A 25797-nucleotide genomic window follows, 5' to 3' on the forward strand; every position below is an offset into this window, starting at 1 on the left:
TATTATTCGGTATGCTTATAAAATTTTATTTGGTGTGTTTTTGTCATTTGAATAAATATTCTCTTAGTATAAATAACTTACCAAATTCAATAAATTTACTCTCACTTTAAATAAAGTACTAAATTCAATAAATTGGAAATAACATAAAGTACTGTTTTCAATAAATAATAAATTACAATCCAAAGTGATTGGAAAATTATGGGCTCCGATTACAAAAACTACTTTATTCATCATCACTTAACCAATTTGTGGTGCTAGGGCCATCTTGTTTTGCTCTCGCTTCTCTTGCATGCCTCCTTCGCACCACGTCCGCTTTCTCTGACTTCCAAAAAAATTTAGAATTTGGAGACTTCCCTTCTAAAGGCGTGTTCATAATCTCACGATCACGTTGAGCCATTCTTTCTTCTCTAACATGTTCCCTTTCTTGCCTAAGTAGCTCTCTTTCTCTCTCATTAGCTTGAAATTCTATCTCAATAGCTGCAGCTTTTGCCTCCTCTCTAGCCTTATCAGCTTCATATTTCGCCATTTCCCGCGCCAAAGTCAATTCACCTTGGCGAGCAAGTTCTTCCATGTACTTTGCATAATCATTCTTGGAAGCACTCCCTTTTCTCTTTGAAGCCTTCTTACCTTGAGGCCTAATTGGACAACGGGTCGAACCCGACGCTTGTTCAGGGAAGGGCGTTTCGGGCACTTCTTTTGCATCATCTTCATGAACATGCGAGCCATGATCGGGTGTAGAGTGTAAAGGGGTGCTATTCATGAAAACTTCTGGACTGATAGGCACAACTCTAAATTTAGGACAATCTTTGACAATATTCCAACATTCCCACCGGTTGAATGATTTATTTTTGCTTTTGGTTTTGGCACCGTACCAAGCTTGTGCTTGAAGTTCCTACACAATACGGGAGAAGCAATAATTATAATGAAAATAGGTAACAAATAAATAATACAAACAAATAATTATAATGTAAGTAGGTAACAAATAAATAATACAAACAAATAATTATAATGTAAATTTGGGTATAGTACAAACAAATAAATAATATATTGTTACCTGATCCGAGTAATTTTCCCCACTTCGAATATTAGTACTAGCTTGTGCCAAGGCGTCTTTCCACGTACTAAACGATTGTCTAAGTAATTTTCAATGACTGGACATCGATTCTTTGGTTCTTTTCCCACCAATTTTCTCAAGATAATTGGTATGAATAAGACTCCACATTTCTCGCAACTACATCTCATTACCCGTAAGCGAACTATGAGTAACTTCAACCCAGCTAGTACACAATGCAACATCTTCAAGAAGCGACCAATTCGTACTTGCATCAGTAGTCATTTTGTTGAAAAAAAATGGATTTAAAAAAACAATTTTTAAAAAAATTCAGATTTTTTTTTGAATTTTTTACATTTTTTTAAAATTTTTATTCAACTAATTAATCTCTGCCGTTGGATATAAAAAAAAATTGAATTCCAACACTCCAGATTGTGCCATGTGTCACAACGGTAACTTTTCTTAATTTTAAAACTATTTTTTCTTTTATTTTTTATTTATAAAGCAGATTAATATCAACCGTCGATCTCAAATCGAAAGGTTGATATTAAATCAGAATTTTCTTTTTCATTACCGTTGCATATTGGACAACCCATTTTAAAGAGCCGTTGAGATCGAACGCACTGTGGGAAGCCACGTGGCTTCCCAACGGTAACTGAGGCCGACTACTCCTCGGGCCCTTAGGGTCTGAAACTTGTCTGCTGACACACCCTCACGCGCGAGTGAGGCGCACGCGCTTGACAGAAAAAAAATTTAAAATTGTTACTAACACCAAGCTTACGTTAGCCCTGCGTCAGTTCCACGTCGGGCGCGTCGGTTGGCGATTCCTCACGGGCCTCTTGCTCGGGCCTGGCCAGTCCCTCGGGTTCCCAACGCTGGAGTGCTTCTGCCGGGCTATGGAGCCCTGTTTGGTCCACCTTCCCCTGAGCGCCAGCCAACGCTGGAAGTGCTCTTATAGGTTGGAAAAGCGACGTAAGGTAACCCTATATTTATTTTGAGTTTTCAATGTTTTTACTCTTTATTACACAATTGGTAATCTATGTTAACACTTTTTAAATTTTTTCAGGGGGGGTCAAAGTTTCCTGAAATTAACATGTTCAAAGAGGTGTACGTTCAGCCTGGGGATGAGCTGACGGAGTAGCTGCATGCAAGTTATTTCAGTTTTTAATATTCAATTAGTATTAATATTAATTACATGTATATTCAAATTAATTTGTTTTTTTCATTTTTCTAGTCCACCATGGTGGAAGAAGGGCCAGACTGTTTTAGAGGAGGTGGCTTCCCAGCTTCCCTTAGAGATCCCGATCAAGGAGGTGGTTCCTCCATGAGGAAGCTTGTTTTCAGATCATGATAGACACAATTGATCAGACCCTCGATCGTCAGTATGGGAATGTTCACCAGGGGCTTGGGAAAGCTCGCCTTCGAGACCCGCCTGCCCCATTCTCTAGGCAAAGCCCAAAACAATTTGATGAACCAAATTCGTCGCGCACTTCAAATCTCTAGCATTCACTTCCCCAACGTTGAATCACCTCTAGAAACGACCTCCCAGCCCCCCAACGCAACAGCAATACCACCAGCCGGCGATTATGATGATGAGGACTGCCTATTTTAGTTTTGTTTTAAATTGTTTTCAAATTTAAAAATACTTTTTTCCATTGTATGTACATTTACAATAATTTTTTAATTCAATATTCTTCTTAACATTTTCTATTTTTAATTTCATTAAATTATTTTTTACATAAAACAATATTAGCAACATTTAAAAGGAAAAAAAATTAAAAAAAAAATTATTTAAAAAACTAATTTCAAAATTTTATTGCGACGTCCTCTATTTCCATCTTGTAAGAGTTTTGGGGTCGAACCCTAGTTTTGTCTCTCGGTACATGCAACGACCACCAGTTTCGTCGTTCAATCTTCATTTTGTGTGACGAAGAGTTTCCCTTCGTTGCGTAATGACTGACGTCACAAGCTTGGCGGGACGCTCTCTTTGCCGCCCAATGTTTTCGGCGATGGTTTTGGACTTTGCGCGATGCTTTCCCCTTCATCACCCAAGAAGTTATTCTTAGTAGTGCTAGCAAACACACAACCATCTGTTGCTTTGCTTCCTTGAGAAGCCCTAGCTCTCTCAACAATGGCCTCCTTGAACTCCTAATAAAGTTTCCAATCCTGACCGTCCAACCTCTCTATATTTGCACTCCCAAAATTTGATCAAACGGCCCCAGGCATAACCAGAGCAACATCAATCCCAAAAGGCTTCAGATCAACTCTCAATGTGTTTGACATTCCATGCACTGCTGCCTTGCTTGCACAATAAGAATCTGCCCATGGTGTTGGTACTTTGCCCACCACGCTGCTGATATTTACAATACTGCCACTTCGTTGTGATGCCATATAGGGCACTACTTGTTGTACAAGTCTGAGTTGCCCGAGCGTGTTAATCTCCCAATCTACCAAACCTTTTGTATAGTGTCCAACGGAAGCTCCGCGAGAGGTCCCGTGCTTCCTATTCCGGCATTATTAGCAAGTACGTCAATGCGGCCGTACTTGGAAATAATTGTCTTTATAGCCAATGCGACACTTTCGTCCGAAGACACATCAAGCTCGAGTGTGTCGATGTTGTTCGAAAGACTTAGGTCTATGTCGTTCATGCGCTGTGAGAAATCGATGCCGAAGATGCGGCATTTCTGCTCGACAAAAGCCTTGCAGTATTCATAGTCAATTCCGCCTTTGGCACAACCTGTGACTAGAACAACCTTAGAGTCACTGGTACTCATATTCTTCAATTTCCCTTGATTAATTAATGGATTGGATTACATAAAGCTTGTATAGAAGGCATGCATGAACATTGTTTGTTCCGCCATGGTATATAATTCTTGTTGTTGATTTTATATAGTGTTTATCGTATTAGAATATCCTCGTGTGCATATGCTATTTCAATCATAATCGGCCGGCTTTAATGGACTAAGCAATGGTATTGAGGTATTCTTTAATGATGATTCTAGTTTAACGTTTTTAGTTGTTTATGATTAATGTGAAGGTTAATAGACAGACCTCTCTTTGTGGGAAATGTTTCAGGACGCCCGACTGAACATGGCATTCCACATGCAAGTAGAATCGCAAATGAACTTGATTAACGCAGGAGTTCTCGGTTTTGTGTGAATGGCCGCGCATACACGTTATCCGTGTCAGAATAAACTTGTTGAATGTGAACCAACAATACTAATAAATTAGTAATTATATACTCCTTAAGATTTGCAGAAGGGGAATGTCGCATTTGACATTTGAAAACGTGAATTGGAAACAAAATCTAATTCGAAACCAATCCCATTTCTCTGCAAATCTCCAAAAGCCCATTACTCTCTCTCTCTCCCATACACAGGCACAGAAACTGTGTCATGTCACATTCAAAAATTAAGATTCTCTCTCTCTCTCTCTCCAGCTACTTGTATAACTGGAACATCTAGAGCTGCTGCTACAAATTTCTTTGACATTTTCATTAAGTAGGTTTCCCTATTCTATATGCCTATAGATTTATTATTCTGCTAGATTTGGGTGAGAAAAAAGGCTGAATCTAGTATATGACTCATATATCCTGTAGCCCTCCTAATTAGGAGAGTACCGACTGACCCTATTAGATTTTCAAATGCACTGAGAGCATCCCCACCGTAGCAAATTGCTCGGGGAACTGTCTCCAGAACAAAAGCCCGAGGGCCGGTGGATGGCCTCCAGCGTGAGGTAGGCCGGGGGATGGGGGAGGCCCGAGGGCCAGGCCCGTGAGGGATTGCCAGGCCTTGAGCCCGAGGTGGGGATGACGCCATGCTGACGCCAGGGTGGCATCAGCGTATTATTTAATTTTTTTTGTGTCAGGCGCGTGCACCCCACCCGCGCGTGGGGACGCGTCCTGACACAATAATCAGAAAAAAAAAAAGTTTTGTCTGTTACCGTTGGGAAGCCACGTGGCTTCCCACGGTACGTTAGATCCTAACGGTCACTTAATGTGGACCGTTAGATCTCAACGGTAAAAAAAAAAAAAAGTGTCAGATTTAATATCCACCGTTCGATCTGAGATCAACGGTGGATATTAAAATGCTTTATAAATTAAAAAATAAATGAAAAAATAGTTTAAAAAATCTAAAAAGTTACCGTTGTGACACGTGGCACAATCTGGAGCGTTGGAATTCAAATTTTTTTATATCCAACGGCAGAGATTAATTAATTGAATAAAAATTTTAAAAAAATTGTAAAAAATTCAAAAAAATTCAAAAAAATATCTGAAAAATCTGAAAAAAATTGTAAAAAAAATTGTTTTTACTTTTCTATAAATACCTTCTCATTATCATCTACCTTCACAACAATTTCATATTTTCTCAACTACTTTCAATCACATTCCTTTCTTTGTCTCAAAGTTTGAATCCATTTTTTTTCAACAAAATGACCACTGGTGCAGGTACGAATTGGTCGCTTATTGAAGATGTTGCGTTGTGTACTAGCTGGGTTGAAGTTACTCATAGTTCGCTTACGGGTAATGAGATGCAGTTGCGAGAAATGTGGAGTCTTATTCATACCAATTATCTTGAGAAAATTGGTGGGAAAAGAACCAAAGAATCGATGTCCAATCGTTGGAAATTACTTAGCTAATCGTTTAGTACGTGGAGAGACGCTTTGGCACAAGCTAGTAGTAATATTCGAAGTGGGGAAAATTACTCGGATATTGTAACAAGATATTATTATTTATTGTTTGTATTATTTATTTGTTACGTTCAAAATTTATTATTTATTGTTACTTATTTGTTACATTATAATTATGTTGTTTGTATTATTAATTTGTTTGTTACATTATAATTATGTTATTGTTACTTATTTGTTACATTTATTTGTTACATTATAATTATGTTGTTTGTATTATTTATTTGTTACTTATTTTCATTAAAATTAATGTATAATATCACTTACATTAAGAAAAAAAAATGTGTATATTTAAGGTTAAAATTATTTACTAAACTTGGAACTCTAGCCCCATGTTATGATTAACATGACATATATATATATATATATATATTTGCTTGTTAACATGACATATATATATATATATTTATTTGTTAATTATTTTCATTATTTACTAAACTTGAAGCCTTCTTACTTATTTTCATTATCTTTGTTACTTATATATATATATATGTATATATTTGCTAGTTACTTAATTTCATTATAATTATTTTTTTGTATTATTTATTTGTTACTTATTTTTATTGTGTAGGAACTTCAAGCACAAGCTTGGTACGCTGCCAAAACCAAAAGCAAAAATAAATCATTCAACCGGTGGGAATGTTGGAATATTGTCAAAGATTGTCCTAAATTTAGAGTTGTGCTAGTTGATCCAGAAGTGCACATGAACAGCACCCCTCTACACTCTACACCCGATCATGAGAGAGCAGATGATGCAGAAGAAGTGCCCGAAACGCCCCTCCCTGAACAAACGTCGGGTTCGACCCGTTTTCCAATTAGGCCTCAAGGTAAGAAGGCTTCAAAGAGAAAAGGGAGTGCTTCCAAGAACGATTATGCAAAGTTCATGGAAGAACTTACTCGCCAAGGTGAATTGACTTTGGCGAGGGAACTGGCGAAAGATGAGGCTGATAAGGTTGATAAGGCATCAAAAGCAGCAGCTGTTGAGAGAGAATTTTATGCTAATGAGAGAGAAAGAGAGCTACTTAGGCAAGAAAGGGAACATGTTAGAGAAGAAAGACGACCTCAACAAGATCGTGAGATTATGAACATGTCTTTAGAAGGGAAGTCTCCAAATTCTAAATTTTTTTGGAAGTCAGAGAAAGCGGACGTGGTGCGAAGGAGGCGTGCAAGAGAAACAATAGCAAGCCAAGGTGGTTCTAGCACCGTAGGAGAAGATCATCCTAGCACCACAAATTGGTTAAGTGATGATGAATAGAGTACTTTTTGTAATCGGAGCCCATAATTTTCCAATCACTTTAGGTTGTAATTTATTATTTATTGTTTGTATTATTTATGTTGTTTCCATGTTCATGAATATTTATTCAAATTAATTTGGTAAGTTATTTATATTAAGAATTAATTTGGTAAGTTATTTAATTTGGTAAGTTATTTATGTTGTTAAAAGTCCATGACCATGACCATCGTTCTAATTAAAAGTCCTTGTATAAGAATTACATAAACATAAACATACTAAATAAACATACTAAGAATTACATAAACATAAACATAAAAAAATTACATAAACATACCAAATAATAAAACACACCAAATAAAATAACATAAACATACCAAATTCAAAATAACACACTAAAATGAACTTAATTATCTTCAGCTTGTTTCAATGCCCACTGGTGCTCTATCAAGTCAATTTGTCGGGCATTGTGCATGTCTGGCATTTGAAATGCAGTATATCGTTGAATGAGCCTTTCATTGTAACGTCCATCCCTTTGTAATGGCTCATGTTGCACAGGGTCATCGATGGCGTCATGAGCACAATATATACGTGTTCTTGAATTGTTCATCGGGTCTGGCTCATATTCATCAACAGCTTCATAATCGTACTCATCTTCCACAATCATGTTGTGAAGAATGATGCACGTCATCATGATGGATCGAAGCGACTCTACATCAAACAATCTGGCAGCACCCCTGACGATCGCCCAGCGAGCTTGGAGGATACCAAAACAACGTTCCACATCCTTCCTGCACCCCTCTTGACAGCTTGCAAAGTGTTTTTCCTTCGCACTCCGCGGACGTGGCACTGTTTTGACAAATGTTGACCAGCGCGGGTAGATGCCGTCAGCTAGGTAGTATGGCCCGTCGTACATACGTCCGTTGACCTCATATGTAACTTTTGGTGCCTTTCCTTGCAGGACATCGTTGAACACTGGGGATTGGGCAAGGACGTTGATGTCATTTTGAGCTCCCGGGACCCCGAAAAAGGCGTGCCAAATCCATGTATCAAAAGATGCCACCGCCTCTAGAATGATACTTTTTGCCCCTTTTCTGTCCCCGTAAGCGCCTTGCCATGCACTTGGACAGTTTTTCCACGTCCAGTGCATACAATCAATGCTTCCAATCATCCCAGGAAAGCCACGCATCTCCGCCTTCTTCAACAGCCGCTCCAAGTCCATGTGTGTGGGTTTGCGGAGGTACTCAGCGGTGTAGATAGATTCGATTGCTCCACAAAACCTCATCAGGGACTCAAGAATGGTTGATTGCCCCATCCTCGTTATCTCATCCACTTGGTCTGCAGATACTCCATATGCAAGCATCCGCAAGGCAGCAGTAATTTTTTACTCCGGCAGTAGACCCATAGCACCAAAAGCATCTTTTTTTTGCACAAAATAAGAATCATGGTTGCAAACAGCAATCATGATTTTGTTGAACAAATGTCGTTCCATTCTAAAACGACGTCTAAAGTACGTATCAGGGAATGCACTATTAGGAACAAAATAATCATCCAAGAGTTCCATACCTCGTCGTTGCCTGCTTCTATCAAGGTTTCCGGAACGCCTGGGCCTGCAGATCTGAGCCGCAGCTTGGATGACTCGACGGGAATGTGAGGCTCTGCCCCTTCTTACGTCGTCATCTCTCATTTGACGCTCCTCATCTTCTTCCCTCTCATTTCTTACCCCCTGGTGATTGAACATTGATTCTGATTGGTTAAACAAGTCTTCCTCTTCCTGATTCAATTCCCACATCATCCTTGAGGAAGAAGAAGAAGACATTGAAAGAAAGAAACAGAAACTATGAATATTGAAACTGATTTTTGTGAATAAGGAAGCAGAAATTATGAATAATGATAGAGATCTTGAGAATTTTGGTGTGAGATTTGTGAAGATGGATGGTGGATTATATAGAGGATTCAGAAAGGATTAGGTTCTGCATAATGCCACGTGGCATGCCGTCATTCGTTAAAAATCTGATGGAAATCTATCATCAAAGATTGTTAACAGATTATGACACGTGGCATGCCGTCATTCGTTTAAAATCTGATGGAAATCTATCCTCAAAGATTGTGAACCGATTATGACACGTGGCGCGACGTGATTGGTTAATAATCTTATCAGAAATCCATCACCAATAATTGTATTATAATTATTTATTTTGTATTATTTAATAATACTTAGGATAATGACACGTGGCGCAACGAGAACGATTAAAAATCTTATCCGATATTACATTTAAAATTATTTTGTATTAATTTTATAAATAAAAAAATACTAATATTTTATTGCCTATTGCCAGGGCTATAGAAGTGTAACGGTGGAGATGCAAAATCTATTGCCAGGGCTACTTACTGTTCATTAAGGGCAATTACTGTTCATTAGGTGGATTGAATAGTGTATTGCCAGGGGGGAGGGCTCCAACGCTGGAGTTGCTCTGATAGGAGAGGACAATCCGATATACAAGAAAGTAAGTAATAACTTGTTTGGGAATTCTTATCATTTCAACATTTTTATTTTTATTGTATGTTCTAAATTTTTTATATTTAAAAAAAATTATTTATGAAAAATATATAATAAAATTTTTGAAGCATAAAAATAACAATTCTCATATCTTTTTTTAGTAACATAGCCATTATAATTCAATCATTACAATTCTCCCATTCCTTTTTTTGAAAGCAACTGTAGATATTTCATTTCCAACAAAAAGAATAGTTGATACATTACACAGTACAAGCACAGCCCTCACATAACATAACCATTACAATCAATTACAAAAGGGTATGCAAGAAAATCAAGAGGTTCCTAAGACCGAAGACTATCACAAGATAACGCAAACTTGGCGAGCTGATGAGCCATTTCATTAGCCTAACAACGAACATGGGCCAGAACAACTCCAGTGATCGACGATATAGATGCTTTAGCATCCTCAATAATAGGCCCAATCATTGACCTTGTCGGAGAATGTCCACGCAACGCATTTGCAATCTGGAAAGAATCACATTCCGAAATAACATTTGATAAGCCCCTTTCAACGATTATCACCAAACCTTCCCTTGCAGCAAGAGCCTCCACCTGGACCGGACGAAAAACATTTTCCAATGGACCACACGAGCAGCAACGAATTGGGTGAAAAAAGTGTACCAAAAATAAATGTATATTAGAAATACTTGAATTTACACCTATTTGGAAGGTAGGTTTTTCTTTTCTAAAGAAAAATCCAAACTCCTTACATTGGATATAAATGTAATAGAGACGCTATAATTACGGCATTTTAAGTGTATCACGCATTATCATGTTCTTTTACATTTGGATAGAAATGATAATTTTTTTTTGTAACGACGGCGTGATGATGGCAGAATGACCACACAATGACACTTTATCATATCTACAACCAAAATGATCATTCCAGCTAGACATATTAATTATATATTGAGCACAACGACAACACAAATGATGATATAATGACGACATAATAAACACTAATTTTTTTTGCATTAATGTATCAAAATATGTTTATTGTAGCTAAATGCCCTAAGAGATTGTGTAGAATGAGGGGAAAAAGTGTGCAAAAATGAGTTTCCTACCGCGGTGACATGAGCAATAATGTCTTGCATATTGTGTAGAATGAGGGAAAAAGTGTGCAAAAATGAGTTCCCTGCCGCAGTGACATGAGCAATAATGCCTTTGTATATTGTGTGAGGGGGAAAAGTGTGCAAAAATGGTACCATAATAATCTTTAGACTCCTCATGGTCCAAAACCAATATCATCAATATTGTCATAACTTTACAACTATTATTAGGTGTGAGGTTTAATCACAAAAGATCTCAGTGACATTAGCAATTAACCTCCAATTGTAAATATTATTTTAATTCATCTCAAATGTGAGACTACTTACCAAAACCAATACAAGTTTGCTAAGTTCACCTCGTTTTTATTGGGCAATTAGCTAGAATGATAAGTTTTTTACATTTGATTGCATAAATTATTAGTTTATAGTAACAACAATATATTAATTATATATCGATGACACAACGATGACAAAACAACAACACAACGACAATATAATAACAACATGCTAAAACTGATTATTTTTGTAACCAAGTATCAAAAACTGATAATCCTCCTAATTATCTTTTTTTATTTTGTTTTTGTGATGTGATGAACTGTTTTGTTTTGTTGATATGGCCTGAGGTGACACATCCTAAAATGTCCACATGGACTCCAAATCAAGTTGTGTTGGCCGACACCAGGAGGGTGACGAAGCCATAAGTGTAATGATGTGGAAAATGTGAATAAATTTAAACCTAAAGGTGCCTAAATATAAGAGTGCGCTTGTGAGCTGGAATGAACTCATTTCACACATGATGTCAGAGCAAAATTAGAATAAGAACTATGCCATTGGAAGTTGTCTCCGATAATAGCGTTTGCCATAAATCCTCGTCGACACGAACACTGCCACTAAAACCTGAAGGGGTGAAAAACAAAGGTCAGTGGGCCTAAAAATAAAGTTTTATAAAACCTTTTTGAAAACATTATAACCCCTCGCCGTAGAACAAGTATAGTTTTCAAAATATACATATTACATATAGTATGAAATACTTACCGTGGCCTGCAATATCTCAAAACTTCAATACGTCATAAATTCATAAATAAGCATATAACTTCTAGTAATCCCAATATCTCTCAGAAATAAATATATCACATCAAGTGCTCATCGACACATGCTGATACACACGAGTTCATGCAGAGGTATTCTGACATGAACATGACTGGATGTAATAATGGTTTACGCTCTAATACTACAATCATGTGAAGACTGGCGTTATGCCCATCGCTTACGAGTCCTAATTGCTTATATCAATTTAGGATAAGACTGTCACCTACAATGGATCCAAAGTTAACGTACAGTGCGATGTGAACATACATGTGAAAAATTGGCCCTGGCCCGAGCTAGTACAAACACTGGTACAGTAAACGATGAGCAGATAACATAAATATAGTCATGTTACAATGATTCGATACTTCTAGTCAACAATATTATTATTCGTAGCCATAAATTTAATTAAGCATCCCGTAAGATTTATAATGATTTCCTAATTCTCATCATTACGTCATTTCCTATGAACGTTAATTTAATTACGGCAGTCACATAGAAAATTCATTATTAGATGTATATATGGAAACTAAACACACACACATATAATCCTTGCGATACGTTTCACCTAGAAACGAGACCATTTATGTAAATGTAGCGTATTAACGTAATTACGCATTTTCATACAAAGTACGGCTAATAAATGAACTATTTTAAAACGATCAAATTTCGGAAAACGGACAGCATATTCGGATTCGAGAAACCTAAGGAGGGACCTCGGGTTCCTCCACGCGCCACCACAAGCTGCACCGGCAGTCATGCACCACACGCACTGGCCACCACGTGCGTCCACATGTGGTCACCCCGATTTCCAGATTTTTGTAGGTTTTTCTCTCAACTTTTACAGATCATTTCAAGCTTAATTTTTAACCAAATGCAATGATTCAAAAGCCATATTGAAGCTAGAAATGTGGAGAAAAAGTCTATACCAAATTGGGGCCGAGTTAATGTCAGTGTTGGTCGAAAAAATGGCCTAAAGATGGCCTGACAGCCACGGTTCAATGGTTTTCCAGAAAACTGGAAATTCCATTCCTAAGAGGTTTTTGCACCATTAAGACACACGTAACAACCTAGTAATTGTTTAGAACATAAACAAGCAGAAGATTAAAGGGATATTGAGTCTTACACTTGGGACAACGGAAAAAATACTTGGAGAGTTCCGAGTTCTAGTTTTTGGGTTTGGATGCCCAAACAGGGTGTTTGTACATGGTACTGCATTCGTGGTGGGTTAAAGACAAGGACGATGGTGGTCGTGAAGTAGGGCATTGGTGAACGCCATAGTTGCTTCTGTGCAACGAGCACATAGTGAGTGAGAAAGGTAGGGCGTCTAAGGAAGATGTGAGGGAGTTCGATCCCCTTGAATTTGAGTTTTGGAAAGGATGACAGGTAATGGCCTTAAGGTCGCCAGAGGTGTGGTAGTGATGGCAGGTCTCTGTGTTTACAGAGAGAGAAAGAGAGTGAAAAGAGAGAAAGTTAGATGAGAAAGAGTGGAGAGACAGAAATGAGAGTTGAAAGAGAAAGGCCTGGGAGATTAGGTACCTTTTGGTATGCAGACGGGACGGGACAGGACGAAACGGGATGGGACAGGACAGGACGAAACGAAGGTTCCATGTTATGTTTGATACGCACATGACGGAACAAGACGATTGTTCTGTTCTGCGTCTGGTGTGCGCTGGACATAACGGAACCAAAGGATTAAATGACTAACTTAACCCTATTCCGTCTGTTGTTTGGTACAATGTTTATGCGTGGGACGGGACGGGACAATTTTTTTTTTTTTTTAACTTGTTCATATTTGAACACATATATGCTCAACTATGATATATTTTTTACACTAGCACATGGCTAAAGATATATTATGCCATGAATTTCGTCATCTTTTATAACAATACCATGATTAGCTTTTGGAGATTGCAAAAGAACCAAAATGAAAAACAATGGCGGAGAATTTAGAGAGAGAAAGTGAATGACTAAAGATTGTATTCCTTGAACAATGAGGGTGCGTTTGTTGCACCGGACTATCTCGGACTTGACTAGCTTCAAGGACTAAGCTGGACTGGCTTAGACTAGACTAGACTAAGTTGGACTAGCTTAGTGAAGTGTTTGGTGCAGTATCGATCTAAAAAGCAGAATAATGAAAACAACACTATCACCAGAAGATTGGGACTAAAAACATAACAAAATCTGGTGAGCAATCGGCAGAAGATTGGAACTAAAAACATAACAAATTCTGGTTCAAAGCACCACTACTGTGATTTTATCTAACGCTACCATAACAGTAGTAGCTCGTGAAGCTCCATTGTCAAAAACTGAAAAGAGCCACAACCAGAAGCACTCGGTGACCGAGCGAATTGACAAACCTTACCTTAGAAAGCAAGCAGCCGCGACCACCGGTCTGCAAGCATCTCTGGTCCTCGTTGACATTGCGAATTCAAAAATAAGCAAAGAATAAACATTGTATAACTGGAGCAGACATGTGGTAGGGATTCAGATAAACTTGATACATATTAAAGACGTCTTAGTTGCATTCAAATTATTTGCCCAATAGCAGAACAGTTTTACACGTTCTCCTTCATCTAATATATAAGCACATAACAAATTTAAATAGTAGGGCATTGACAAAGATCGACTTCATGCTATGGAACTTAAATCCACTAGGATAAATCATGAACAAAATTAACACGATCATAGGTCAAACAATACATCAGTCGTGCAGTGTTCCCAGTATATCCTCATCTCGATATAGATGCTACCTAAAACAGCAAAAAAAAAACAAAAAACTAAAATAAAATAAAATAATGAGCACCTAATCGGACAAAGGAAGTGAATGTCGAAAGAAATAATACAAAAGTAAATGTTCTCAAAACTGCATCTATTTCTCAATCCTGACTAGTTTCACAAGTTCTTGTAACATACATAACATAGTATGCATTCTCAAATGTTGTTCAGTGTCACATACAGAAATCCAAATACACATGCTAACTAAAGCACACCTCTGCTTTACTGCAAAGATGCCTACTTGAGTCAATTCGCCAAATTGTAATCCTAGTACTAAGACACATACAATGGACAAAAGCACACCTGTTTATAGAGAGCGATACAAATAAGACACATACATACAAACCCCATGGACAGTCATTCGTGTAAGAGAAACAGGTAACATTTCACTACGTATTGTATCCATATATCATGGAAAAATTCATAAAACATATATGCGCAAAATCATGAAATGGAAAGCATCTCAGCCGTATTATTCAGTAATACTTCAAGTCACTGAATCACGTATGGAAGGGAGATCATCAGCACAAAATCTAAGATCTAGTTTTCTACACAGTTCTTCCATATGAATATTTTATCTACGTGATGTGAAGTCAATTTATAAAACAAAAGTCCCAGTGCTTAAGTAAGTGAGTTTCAGCTTCCATTGTATCTCTCGATTGAATTCAGGTCAGCAATGGTTTAGTAAATAGGCCCCAAAAACTATTAGAATCATGACAGAAATCTTTCAGAAGTTTATACATAATTAAAAGCAGCTTAAAATATTGCACATCTAAGAAAACTAGCAATAAGGCCTTGTGAGATACGTACTTTTTGTCACAAAGCTTCACTTCAGTTCCTTCATATTTTGGCTGCAGAACACTGTCTCCTTCCTTCACAGTGGCGGGGATAAACTGTCCCTCCTAAACGACAACTTAATCAGTTTAAATCACATTTGCAAAACAGGCATGGCCATTTACATGCGCTGGAAGCTCGAGTGAAAAGTTTCAAGTCGCCAAAACTTGATGAATGGTATAGACCACCTATCATAGAATGAGATTACTTTACACTGGTGAGGGTAGCATCTGGAAGTGAAAATGATAACCAAAATGTTGCAATCTGCAAGAGCACATATTTTCTATTTCTACAGAAAATTTATCAACTTTATTAGTTCTTTCCTGTTGAAATAGTCAAAAGTCTAGTTGTTAGGGTTCCTTTATTCTAGGCTTCATTCCTGGACGTGCTAATAACCCTCCTATACTTGAGGGACAAGTTGTTTTCTGTTTTAACCTAGTCACTCACCACGATTTTAGGTCCTGTATAATCGTGGGTTGTTATTTGATTTCCTGTTTGATGTAAGGCTATTTAATAGCCGAAGTTGTTTGTTTCATGTTAATAAGAATTCTCCCGAGTATACCAGTGCTTTCATACTTTGCATTCTCAAAACTCTGAGTAACCTAGTCCAGTTCCAACATCTGGTATCAGAGCCCTATCACGGGGCCAGACCAAACCTGGTGTCAGTGTGAGAGAATAAAAACATGACGTCTGAGAGTAGCTTTGTACAACCTGCCATCCTAAGGTTCGATGGGCACTATGATCACTGGAGTATGCTAATGGAGAACTTTCTGTGTTCCAAAGAACATTGGAACTTGGTGGAGACAGGAATCACTGCAGGAGCAGGAGGGGCTGAATCTAGTGACTTACAGAAGAAGGCGTTGGAGGAGCAGAAATTGAAAGACTTGAAGGCCAAGAACTATTTGTTCCAGGCCATTGATCGTGCAATTTTTGAAACGATCTTGAAAAAGGAAACTGCGAAGGATATATGGGATTCCTTGAAGCAGAAGTATCAGGGAACAACACGTGTGAAACGTGCTCAACTGCAGGCACTTCGAAAGAGTTTGAAATACTGCACATGAAGGCTGGAGAAACAGTGAATGACTATTTTGGAAGAACGCTCATTATAGCCAATAAGATGAGGCTTCATGGAGAAAGAATGGAGGATGTGGTAATCATTGAAAAAATTTTGAGGTCCATGACTTCAAAATATGATTATGTTGTTTGCTCGATTGAAGAGTCGAATGACTTGGATGCTTTATCCATTGATGCACTCCAGAGCAGTCTTCTTGTGCATGAACAAAGAGTCAGTCGGCAAGTTGTGGATGAACAAGCTCTTCAAGTCATTTATGGAATTCAACAAGGAGGAAGAGGTGGTGGTCGTGGCTCATACCGTGGAAGAGGAAGAGGAAGAGGAAGAGGTAGATTTGGGTTCGACAAATCTACCATTGAATGCTACAACTGTCATGAGCTAGGGCATTTTCAATGGGAATGTCCAAAGAAAGCTAGGGTTTCACAGGCGAATTTTGCAGAAACAAAGGAAGAAATGTTGCTGATGGCGCAAGTGGATGTTAAGGGAACTGAGAAGGAGTACACTTGGTTCCTGGATTCTGGATGTAGTAATCATATGAGTGGCAGCAAGGAAGTATTTATCGAGATGGATGACAGTTTCAGAGAGTCAGTAAAGCTAGGAAATGACTCTAGTCTCAGTGTGAAGGGCAAGGGCAAGGTGCGAATAGTGGTGCATGGGATCGTGCATGTTGTTACAGGAGTCTTCTTTGTACTTGAGTTAAAGAATAATCTGTTGAGTATTGGTCAACTGCAAGAGAGGGGACTTGTTGTGCTCATGCAACATGGAAAGTGCAAGATCTTTCATCCTGAGAAAGGTCTAATTCTTGAGACTGAGATGACATGCAATAGGATGTTTGCCTTGGTTGTTCGCTGCTCACTGAAGGAACAAAAAAGTCTCACCATGACAACCACTGATCAAGCAACTCTTTGGCACTGTCGGTATGGGCATTTGAGCTGGAATGGACTGAAAGTGCTACAACAAAAGAATATGGTTGAAGGGTTACCAAATTTCAAAGCGTCTCAGAAAGTGTGTGAAGATTGTCTTGTGGGAAAATAGCACCGTGACTCTTTTCCACGGGAAAGTATATGGAGAGCCTCTAAGATATTACAATTGATACATGCTGACATATGTGGCCCAATAAGTCCAGTCTCAAATAGCAAGAAGAGGTATCTCATCACTTTTATTGATGATTTTAGTAGAAGAACGTGGGTTTATTTTTTGGTGGAGAAATCAGAAGCCTTTGCCATGTTCAAAACTTATAAAGCTAGAGTGGAGAAGGAAACAGCAACGTTCATAAGAGGCTTAAGGACAGATCGAGGAGGTGAGTTCGCGTCACATGAATTCATAAGTTTCTGCAGTGAGAATGGCATTCACAGACAATTGACGGCTGCCTACACACCTCAACAAAATGGCGTAGCTGAAAGGAAAAATTGAACCATCATGAATATGGTTCGGTGCATGCTATCAGAGAAACAAATTCCAAAAACTTTCTGGCCCGAAGCAGTGAACTGGGCATTGCATGTATTAAATCGAAGTCCAACTCTTACCGTAAAAAGCAAGACACCTGAAGAAGCTTGGAGTGGGCACAAACCATCGGTGGATCACTTTAGAGTCTTTGGATGTGTATCTCATGTGCATGTACCTGATAGCAAAAGAGTGAAACTTGATGACAAAAGCCTCAAATGCATACGGTTGGGGGTAAGTGAGGAATCCAAGGCTTATAAACTGTTTGATCCCATCTCACAGAAAATTATTGTGAGTCGAGATGTGGTTTTTGAGGAAAATGAACAATGGAATTGGGATGACATTCATGAGCAGGCTATCTTAACTGATCTTGAATGGGAAACTGATGAAGAAACAATCATAGAAGATGAAGAAGGATATGGGGTTATTGAAGATATGGGAACCAATGAGTCTCATGGTAATGATTCATTTGAACTAGGAGAAGTCACGGCTGAAGACAGTGCATCTCAAGAAGGACGAACTTGAAGACCACCAATTTGGATGAGAGATTATGAAACTGGCGAGGGTCTCTCTGATGAAGAAAGTGTAAACTTGGCTCACCTAGCCTTGTTTACTAATGGTGATCCAACAACTTATTACGTTGCCGTGAAGAGTGAGAAGTGGAGACAAGCAATGGATCGAGAAATAGAAGCTGTAGAAAAGAATGATACGTCGGAGTTGACTAATCTACCATCGGGGGAAAAACTATTGAAGTGAAGTGGGTTTTCAAGACAAAACTGAATGAAAATGGGGAGGTGGACAAGTACAAGGCTCAACTTGTTGCGAAGGGATATAGTCAACAATATGGAGTTGATTTCTCTGAGGTGTTTGCACCAGTAGCTCGATTGGATACAATTCGAGTGGTCATTTCTCTTGCTGCACAAAAGAGTTGAAAGATTTACCAACTCGACGTCAAATCAGCCTTTTTGCACGGTGAAATTGATGAGGAAGTATTTGTTGAACAACCACCTGGTTATGAACATAAGGGGAGTGAGTCCAAGGTATATCGTCTCAAGAAGGCACTCTATGGACTCAAGCAGGCTCCACTGGCATGGTACAATTGAATAGAGTTGTACTTCATCAAGGAAGGTTTCAATAAATGTCCCTACGAGCATACACTGTTCATTAAGGCAGCAATTGAAGGTAAAACTTTGATTGTATGCCTCTATGTTGATCATCTTATATTCATAGGGAATGATGAGTTATAGTTTGAGCAATTTAAAAGGTCTATGATGGATGAGTTTGACATGACTGATCTCGGGCAAATGAGGTAATTTCTTGGCATAGAAGTGGTGCAGACAACGGATGGAATATTCATCAGTCAACGAAAGTATGCACAGGAAGTGTTGGAAAGGTTTAATATGGATCAATGCAACTCAGTGCACAATCCTGTTGTTCCTGGTTTTAAACTGACTCGTGATGAAGAGGGGGTGAAGGTTGATAGCACGCTTTATAAACAGATGGTTAGAAGTCTTATGTACTTAACAGCTACACGTCCTGATCTTATGTTCACTGTAAGTTTGATTAGTAGGTATATGGAGTATCCTACTGAGACTCATCTAATGGCAGCTAAAAGGATTTTAAGGTACGTGAAAGGCACCACTGGTTTTGGAGTGTTTTACAAGAAGGGAGAAGATGAAGAGCTGATTGGCTACACGGATAGTGACTATGCCGGTGATCAAGATGACAGAAAAAGCACTTCAGGTTATGTTTTTATGATGAATTCAGGTGCAGTTTCATGGTCTTCGAAGAAACAACCAGTGGTTACTCTCTCTACTACTGAACCAGAATTTATAGCTGCAGCTTCAAGTGCATGTCAAGTGGTGTGGTTAAGAAGAATTCTGGGGAGTTTAAGTTTGAGGCAAAGTGGTCCAACAGTAGTTTATTGTGATAATGTCTCAACCATTAAACTTTCAAAGAATGTGGTAATGCATGGTCGCAGTAAGCACATAGATGTTCGGTTTCATTTCCTTCGAGATCTTGTCAAAGATGGAGTTGTGGAGCTGTTACAATGTTCTACTCAAGAACAGATTGCAGACATCATGACAAAGCCGTTAAAGCTTGAAGTGTTTTTGAAGATGCGAGAGTTAATGGGTGTTCGTGAATACCCTGGAATAAACTGAATATCAATGGTATTCAGTTTAAGGGAGGATGTTGAAATAGTCAAAAGTCTAGTTGTTAGGGTTCTTTTATTCTAGGCTTCATTCCTAGACGTGCTAATAACCCTCCTATACTTGAGGGACAAGTTGTTTTCTGTTTTAACCTAGTCACTCACCACGATTTTAGGTCCTGTATAATCGTGGGTTGTTATTTGATTTCCTGTTTGATGTAAGGCTATTTAATAGCCGAAGTTGTTTGTTTCATGTTAATAAGAATTCTCCCGAGTATACCAGTGCTTTCATACTTTGCATTCTCAAAACTCTGAGTAACCTAGTCCAGTTCCAACATTTCCACTATTTAATTTCCATAACTTTCTGTGCAACTAAACACAAAATAAACATGACAGAAAAAACATACAAATTAAGAAGCAAACTTACTCGAATTGATAGGCATAATCGACAAGGTCGATGTTAGGAATAACAACAGGGCCTCTCGAATGACATGCACAGAACAATTTTCTCAGAGGAAGACGATTATTCTCTGCAAGATCAAACATTCTCCTAAAACAATATGACTGATTTGTGGATCAAATTAAAACCCATAAATCAATCAAAACCTAGAAATAAATCAGAATGCAAAAATCCCAAAAGTAAATCAAAACCCATAATCGATTAAACCCAGAAATCGATCACAACCAGAAATCATTCAAAACCCACTAATAATTTCACGAATCTCAAAACAAAATCAAAGAAAATGAAGAAGAGGAAGGGGAAGAGGAAGCCCTGAGAGACTTATGAGGACGCAGCGTTGGTCGTGGAATGGTCCGGCAAGCTTATGGAGCAGAGCAGGATGACGTGAGAGATGACGGTCTTACTAGTCCGCTGGTATTCGGGGGGTCTCGCTGAGACGATCTAGCGACAGTAGTGGCTCCGTGCGAGCTAGGTGTAGTCGGCGGCTACGGAAGAGGATGAGGATGAGGAGGAAGGCTACGGGAAGAGAGGTAGCGGCAGAGAATGGTTGGGGTTTGTTTTATGATTTGGATGGTAAATATTGAAAAAGATGAGGGGCATTTTTGTCCTAAAATGTTTCAATTTTGTGTTCCACGGAGGTGGAACAAGTCGTTCCAAGAGGGAGGTGAAACGAAAATTCACCCAAAACTCATCCCGTGGAACAGCGCGTTCCACCTGTTTTAGGCACACCAAACGTAGGACGGAACACTTTATCCCACTCCATTCCATCACGTCCCACGTACCAAATGGGACCTTAGAGCAACTCCAGCATTGGAGCCCTCCCCCCAGGCTATGCACTATTCAATCCACCTAATGAACAGTAACTGCCCTTAATGAACAGTAATAGCCCTAGCAATAGCATTTACATCTCCAACGTTACACTTCAATAGCCCTGGCAATAGGCAATAAAATATTAGTATTTTTTTTATTTATAAAATAATACAAAATAATTTTAATTGTAATATCGGATAAGATTTTTAATCGTTCTCGTTGCGCCACGTATCATTATCCGAAGTATAAAAAAATAATACAAAATAATTTTATTTGTAATTTCAGATAAGATTTTTAATCGTTGTCGTTGCGCCACTTGTCATAAAATCCGAAAAGACAATTATTGGGGATGGATTTCCGATAAATTTTTTAATCGTACTCATTATGCCACGTGTTCAGATTTTTTTTTGAATTTTTTTGAATTTTTTACAATTTTTTTAAATTTTTATTCAATTAATTAATCTCTGCAGTTGGATATAAAAAAATTTGAATTCCAACACTCCAGATTGTGCCACGTGTTATAACAGTAACTTTTCTTAATTTTAAAACTATTTTTTCTTTTATTTTTTTATTTATAAAGCATATTAATATCCACCTATGATCTCAGATTCAACGGTGGATATTAAATAAGACTTCTGTTATTTTTTTTTACCGTTGAGATCGAACGGTCCGAATTAAATATCCGTTGAGATCAAACGGATCGTGGGAAGCCACGTGGCTTCCCAACGGTAACTGAAAAAGTTAATTTTTTTTTCTGATTTTGTGTCTGCGACGCGCCCCCACGCGCGAGTGGGGTGCACGCGCCTGACACAAAAAAAATTAAATAATGCCTGACGTCAAATGGCCTCAGGCTCTCGGGCTGGCAATTCTCCACGGGCCCGGAGCTCGGGCCTCCACCTTCACTCGGGTTTGCCCACGCTGGAGTTGGTCCACGGGGCCTCGGGCCCCTGTTTTGTCCCCCGTCCCCCAAGCAAATGCCCACGTTGGGCTTGCTCTTAGGGAACACAGGGGAATGGGAGAGAGAATGGGCTATGGGCCCCACTGGCTCACAAAGCAATGTCACAAAAGAACGAAACGGAAAAATATCCCTGCGATGTAAAATTATCAAAATGCCTTTCACGTTCGTAGTTTCCGTAAAATTTTAATCATAACTCCAAATTTGCTTCCGCTTGAGCCTACGCGTTCTTACATTCGAGAAGTTTAAGAATACAATAAAATTATAACTTCTGCGTGTCACTAAAAGGCGGTCAACTAAAGTCAACAATCACACCTCTAGGGCATTTTCGTCAATTTATTCTTTTAAAATTAATAAATTCGTAAAATTAAGGATAGATTGTCACATGAGATGTGAGGTGTGTGAACTATCTGAGAACCTATTTCACAAAATGGACCGATGTTTATGACCGATGTTTATGAGGCAGACTTGAGTAGTAGTCCAAGCTATATCAGTTGATTTGGACTAATGCCACTATCATAGACCTGTGAAAAACTTCGGGTGGCTGGAATTGGAGAATTTTTTTTTTCTTTTATATAAATCATAACGTTAGTAAATTAAATATTTAGACAAAAAAGAAATCAGAATGCAAAGAAATTGTTTTTAATCATTACAATAAAACATAATTTGCTACATAATCATAAATTATTATGTGACAAACCTGTAATTCTGAATCTAAAAGATAATAATCAACAAGTCAAATCTTTTACCGTTATAATTTTTTGTCTACAAGTAATGTACTTTTAATCGACAACTGTTTTGTCTAAAGTTCATAAACCCTATTCAACCTCAAAAAAAAAAATAAATAAATAAATAAATAAACACAAGTTGATAAACCCTAAAACCAAAAATACTATTTCAACATAATTTCAAACTTCAAAACAACTACTTCTGAACAAAAACATAATCTAAAATATAAAAAGGGTTGCTATTCATACTCATTTAGTGTCATCATTCAATAGTTTTATTTTATTTTATAAAACATAAGAGAAATTGCAATTCTAAGCGTCTTAAGGTAACTGTTTGGAATTAGAATCACAGTTTTCTATATAAATCATAAGCAAATACCATATGTCACATTCATTAATCAAAACCTGAATGCGTCTGAAATTACAAGTACTTAATCCATCCGGCCCCTAGGAATAGACTTGGTGGTCATATGGACATACATAAGGCAAAAGATAACCAAGTGTACGACACCCTTCTAGGTGTCCAAACTCATAAGCACACAAACAACTAATGCAGTAAGCACCACTATAGTAAAAATTTCCAGAATTTGCAAACCGATGAGGCCTTCTTCCATAATCGAATACTACTCGGTTACGGTCATGTGTCGTGACCGGATTCTTCTTCGAACCCATTGGTTGTGCCCTCTTTACCTCCACGAATTTATCATTCAGTTCATGATATTTGTTCTGCAGAACATCATCCACGGCCTCCTCTGATTCAAAAGTGATGAAGCCAAAGCCCCTGGACTTGCCACTTTCCTTGCAACATATTATAACCGTATCTGTAACTGTGTCGAACTTCTCAAAGTAGTTCTTGAATTCCTCTTGTGTTAGATTGTGTGGTAAACCTCCAACAAAAATCCTTTTAGAGTTATAATATGGTTCTGATTGACCATGTTGGCCTTCTTGATTTTGTTTTTTCACAGTACTGTTAGGTGAAGCTGTCTTCACATCTACCTACATTATAATTTGAAATAAGGTATACCATGACCAAAGAAAAGAGAGGTGACTATTTAATACACAAAATTAAATTGAAAAAAATATAGATTCATAAAATTTTGAACAAACCTAGCAAAGTATTTGACCCCTTTTTTATTAAGAAAAATAATTAAAACCAAATAGCTCTTAGTATGCTGTTGTTTTTCTTCTCATTGGTAGGAAAATAAAAGTCATGAGTACAAGTCAACCTCCCGCCTTGACAAAAAAAAACATAACAATTTTAATAAAGCGGTTAAATTAAAACATAAAATTGTTAATGGACAGATGCAACCGTTATCAGTTGGTAGATGAATAATTTTAATAACAATTTTATGCTTCAATTTTAACTGTTTTATTAAAATTGTTTTTTTTTTTTTTGTCAATGCGGAATGATGACTCAAACTCATATAAACGTTTTATTAAAATTGTTATTTGACAAACTCATATAAACGTTTTATGAAATTTGTATAAACGTTTTATTAAAATAACAATTCTATGTTTCAATTTCCTCTAAAAAAACTAAATTGAAAATAAATTAGAAAAGTTTTGTTTAGGAACAAACCGTTATATGAATATGGATTTTTATAAATTATTCTTATACAAACCCTAAACCCTCAGTCATAATTCCAAATTAACGAAAAGTTTTACTAAAAGTTTCATGCACACTTTTGCTAAAGTTAGTAGAGAATCATAACACCTATGTTGTATACAAATTTACAAAACTAAAATTGAAACATACCTTTCTACCAAGGATGATATGCCCTTCTCCCATGACTTTTTCAGCCACCGATGGCTCAGTGAAGGAAACAAAGCCAAATCCTCTAGGGTTACGAGTAACTTTGTGTACAATAATTGCACAGTCCTTTACTTCGCCATACTTGGTGAAATATTCTTTCACGGTAGTTTCAGTAAACTCGTTTGGTAAGTTAGCCACGAACAACTTTCCGGTCAGAGGTTCCATCGCAACCAGAACCCAGAAAAGCCTTGCAACTTTTCAAAGAAAAAAGTAATGATCGATGAGAAGCAGTTCAGAAGAAAGTTAAATTTATATAGAACGAAAATAGCACCACCAAATACTACAAGTGATCCGTACTAGGAGAGTTTACCTTAATTACTTTGAGAGTATTCCTTCTCCCTAAGGTATTAGTAATCATAACGTAATCATATTGACTAACAAACAGAGATTTGCTAGGATTAGGTTTCTTACCCGTCCGTACACATATGAAATTCACCGTTCAAAATATATTCGACGGCTCAGATTGTGTCGGATCCTTAGTAAGGCAATTTTTTATTTTTGTTTTCCTTTCTGCTCTACTAACCCAATCTTCTTGCCCTTTTTTTTTCCATCCTTGCCTTCACCATTTCATCTTTTTCTCTCAAATTAATTGGCGGTTAGTATTAAAGTCTTGTGGTAATCTTCTACATATGTAAGTGAGTCATTTTAAGTTTGATTCTTTTCAAACACGAATTTGAATTAAATTATTATGAGTATTGGATAGGTTATTGTGACACACCCCGATCCAAAAATTGGAGCGTGTTCGCGCGAAAGTAATCCTAGGATGGGTAACCCACTAGGAATTTCTCGTGTGAGTTCCTATAAACAAAACTGTGAGGGCGTGGTCGGGAGGCTTAAAGCGAACAATATCGTGCTACGGTGGAGTCGGGCCCGAAATGTGGTGGAGGCCTGGGTCAGGATGTGACATATTGTGTAAACAATAAAGTAGAAAACAAATATGAAAATATATATTGAATCCATGGGAAAACATCCTAATCTTTATCCTACTAGAGAAATCCCAATAAATGAAATACAAAATTACTTTTAACATATAATTAAACTGTATTGCTAATTTGCTAAATTATTTGCCACTCCCCCTCCTCCCATGCGTCA

The 25797-nt window shown here is 37.8% G+C and overlaps 1 protein-coding gene, 1 long non-coding RNA gene and 1 pseudogene across 2 annotated transcripts; all 3 read right to left on the reverse strand.

Moving 5' to 3' along the window:
* Positions 1-3013: 3013 nt before the first annotated feature.
* On the reverse strand, positions 3014-3825 carry LOC103931421 (annotated as a pseudogene).
* A 10343-nt stretch (positions 3826-14168) lies between these two features.
* Positions 14169-21047, reverse strand: LOC103931594. The gene is made up of 2 exons (XR_007257527.1): positions 20367-21047; positions 14169-15564 (listed from the first exon to the last, which is right to left on the reverse strand). It is a non-coding gene; the product is annotated as an uncharacterized LOC103931594 (long non-coding RNA).
* A 1641-nt stretch (positions 21048-22688) lies between these two features.
* On the reverse strand, positions 22689-24921 carry LOC103931422 (heterogeneous nuclear ribonucleoprotein 1-like). The gene is made up of 2 exons (XM_009340898.2): positions 24649-24921; positions 22689-23888 (listed from the first exon to the last, which is right to left on the reverse strand). Exons 1-2 carry the CDS (start codon positions 24868-24870, stop codon positions 23340-23342), a joined length of 771 nt encoding a protein of 256 aa, XP_009339173.2. The 5' UTR covers positions 24871-24921; the 3' UTR covers positions 22689-23339.
* Positions 24922-25797: the final 876 nt, after the last annotated feature.

Source organism: the organism of the source record quoted next, unplaced genomic scaffold, assembly GCF_019419815.1.
Source record: "Pyrus x bretschneideri cultivar Hongxiangsu unplaced genomic scaffold, Pyrus_bretschneideri_v1 Contig18, whole genome shotgun sequence".
Lineage (NCBI taxonomy): Eukaryota > Viridiplantae > Streptophyta > Magnoliopsida > Rosales > Rosaceae > Pyrus > Pyrus x bretschneideri.

Excerpts from the sequence above, each read along its gene's own strand:
- LOC103931422 (XM_009340898.2), bottom strand. The coding sequence starts at position 24,870 with ATGGAACCTCTGACCGGAAAGTTGTTCGTGGCTAACTTACCAAACGAG. Across the intron at positions 23,889-24,648 it reads ATATCATCCTTGGTAGAAAG|GTAGATGTGAAGACAGCTTC; the intron begins GTATGTTTCAAT and ends ATTATAATGTAG.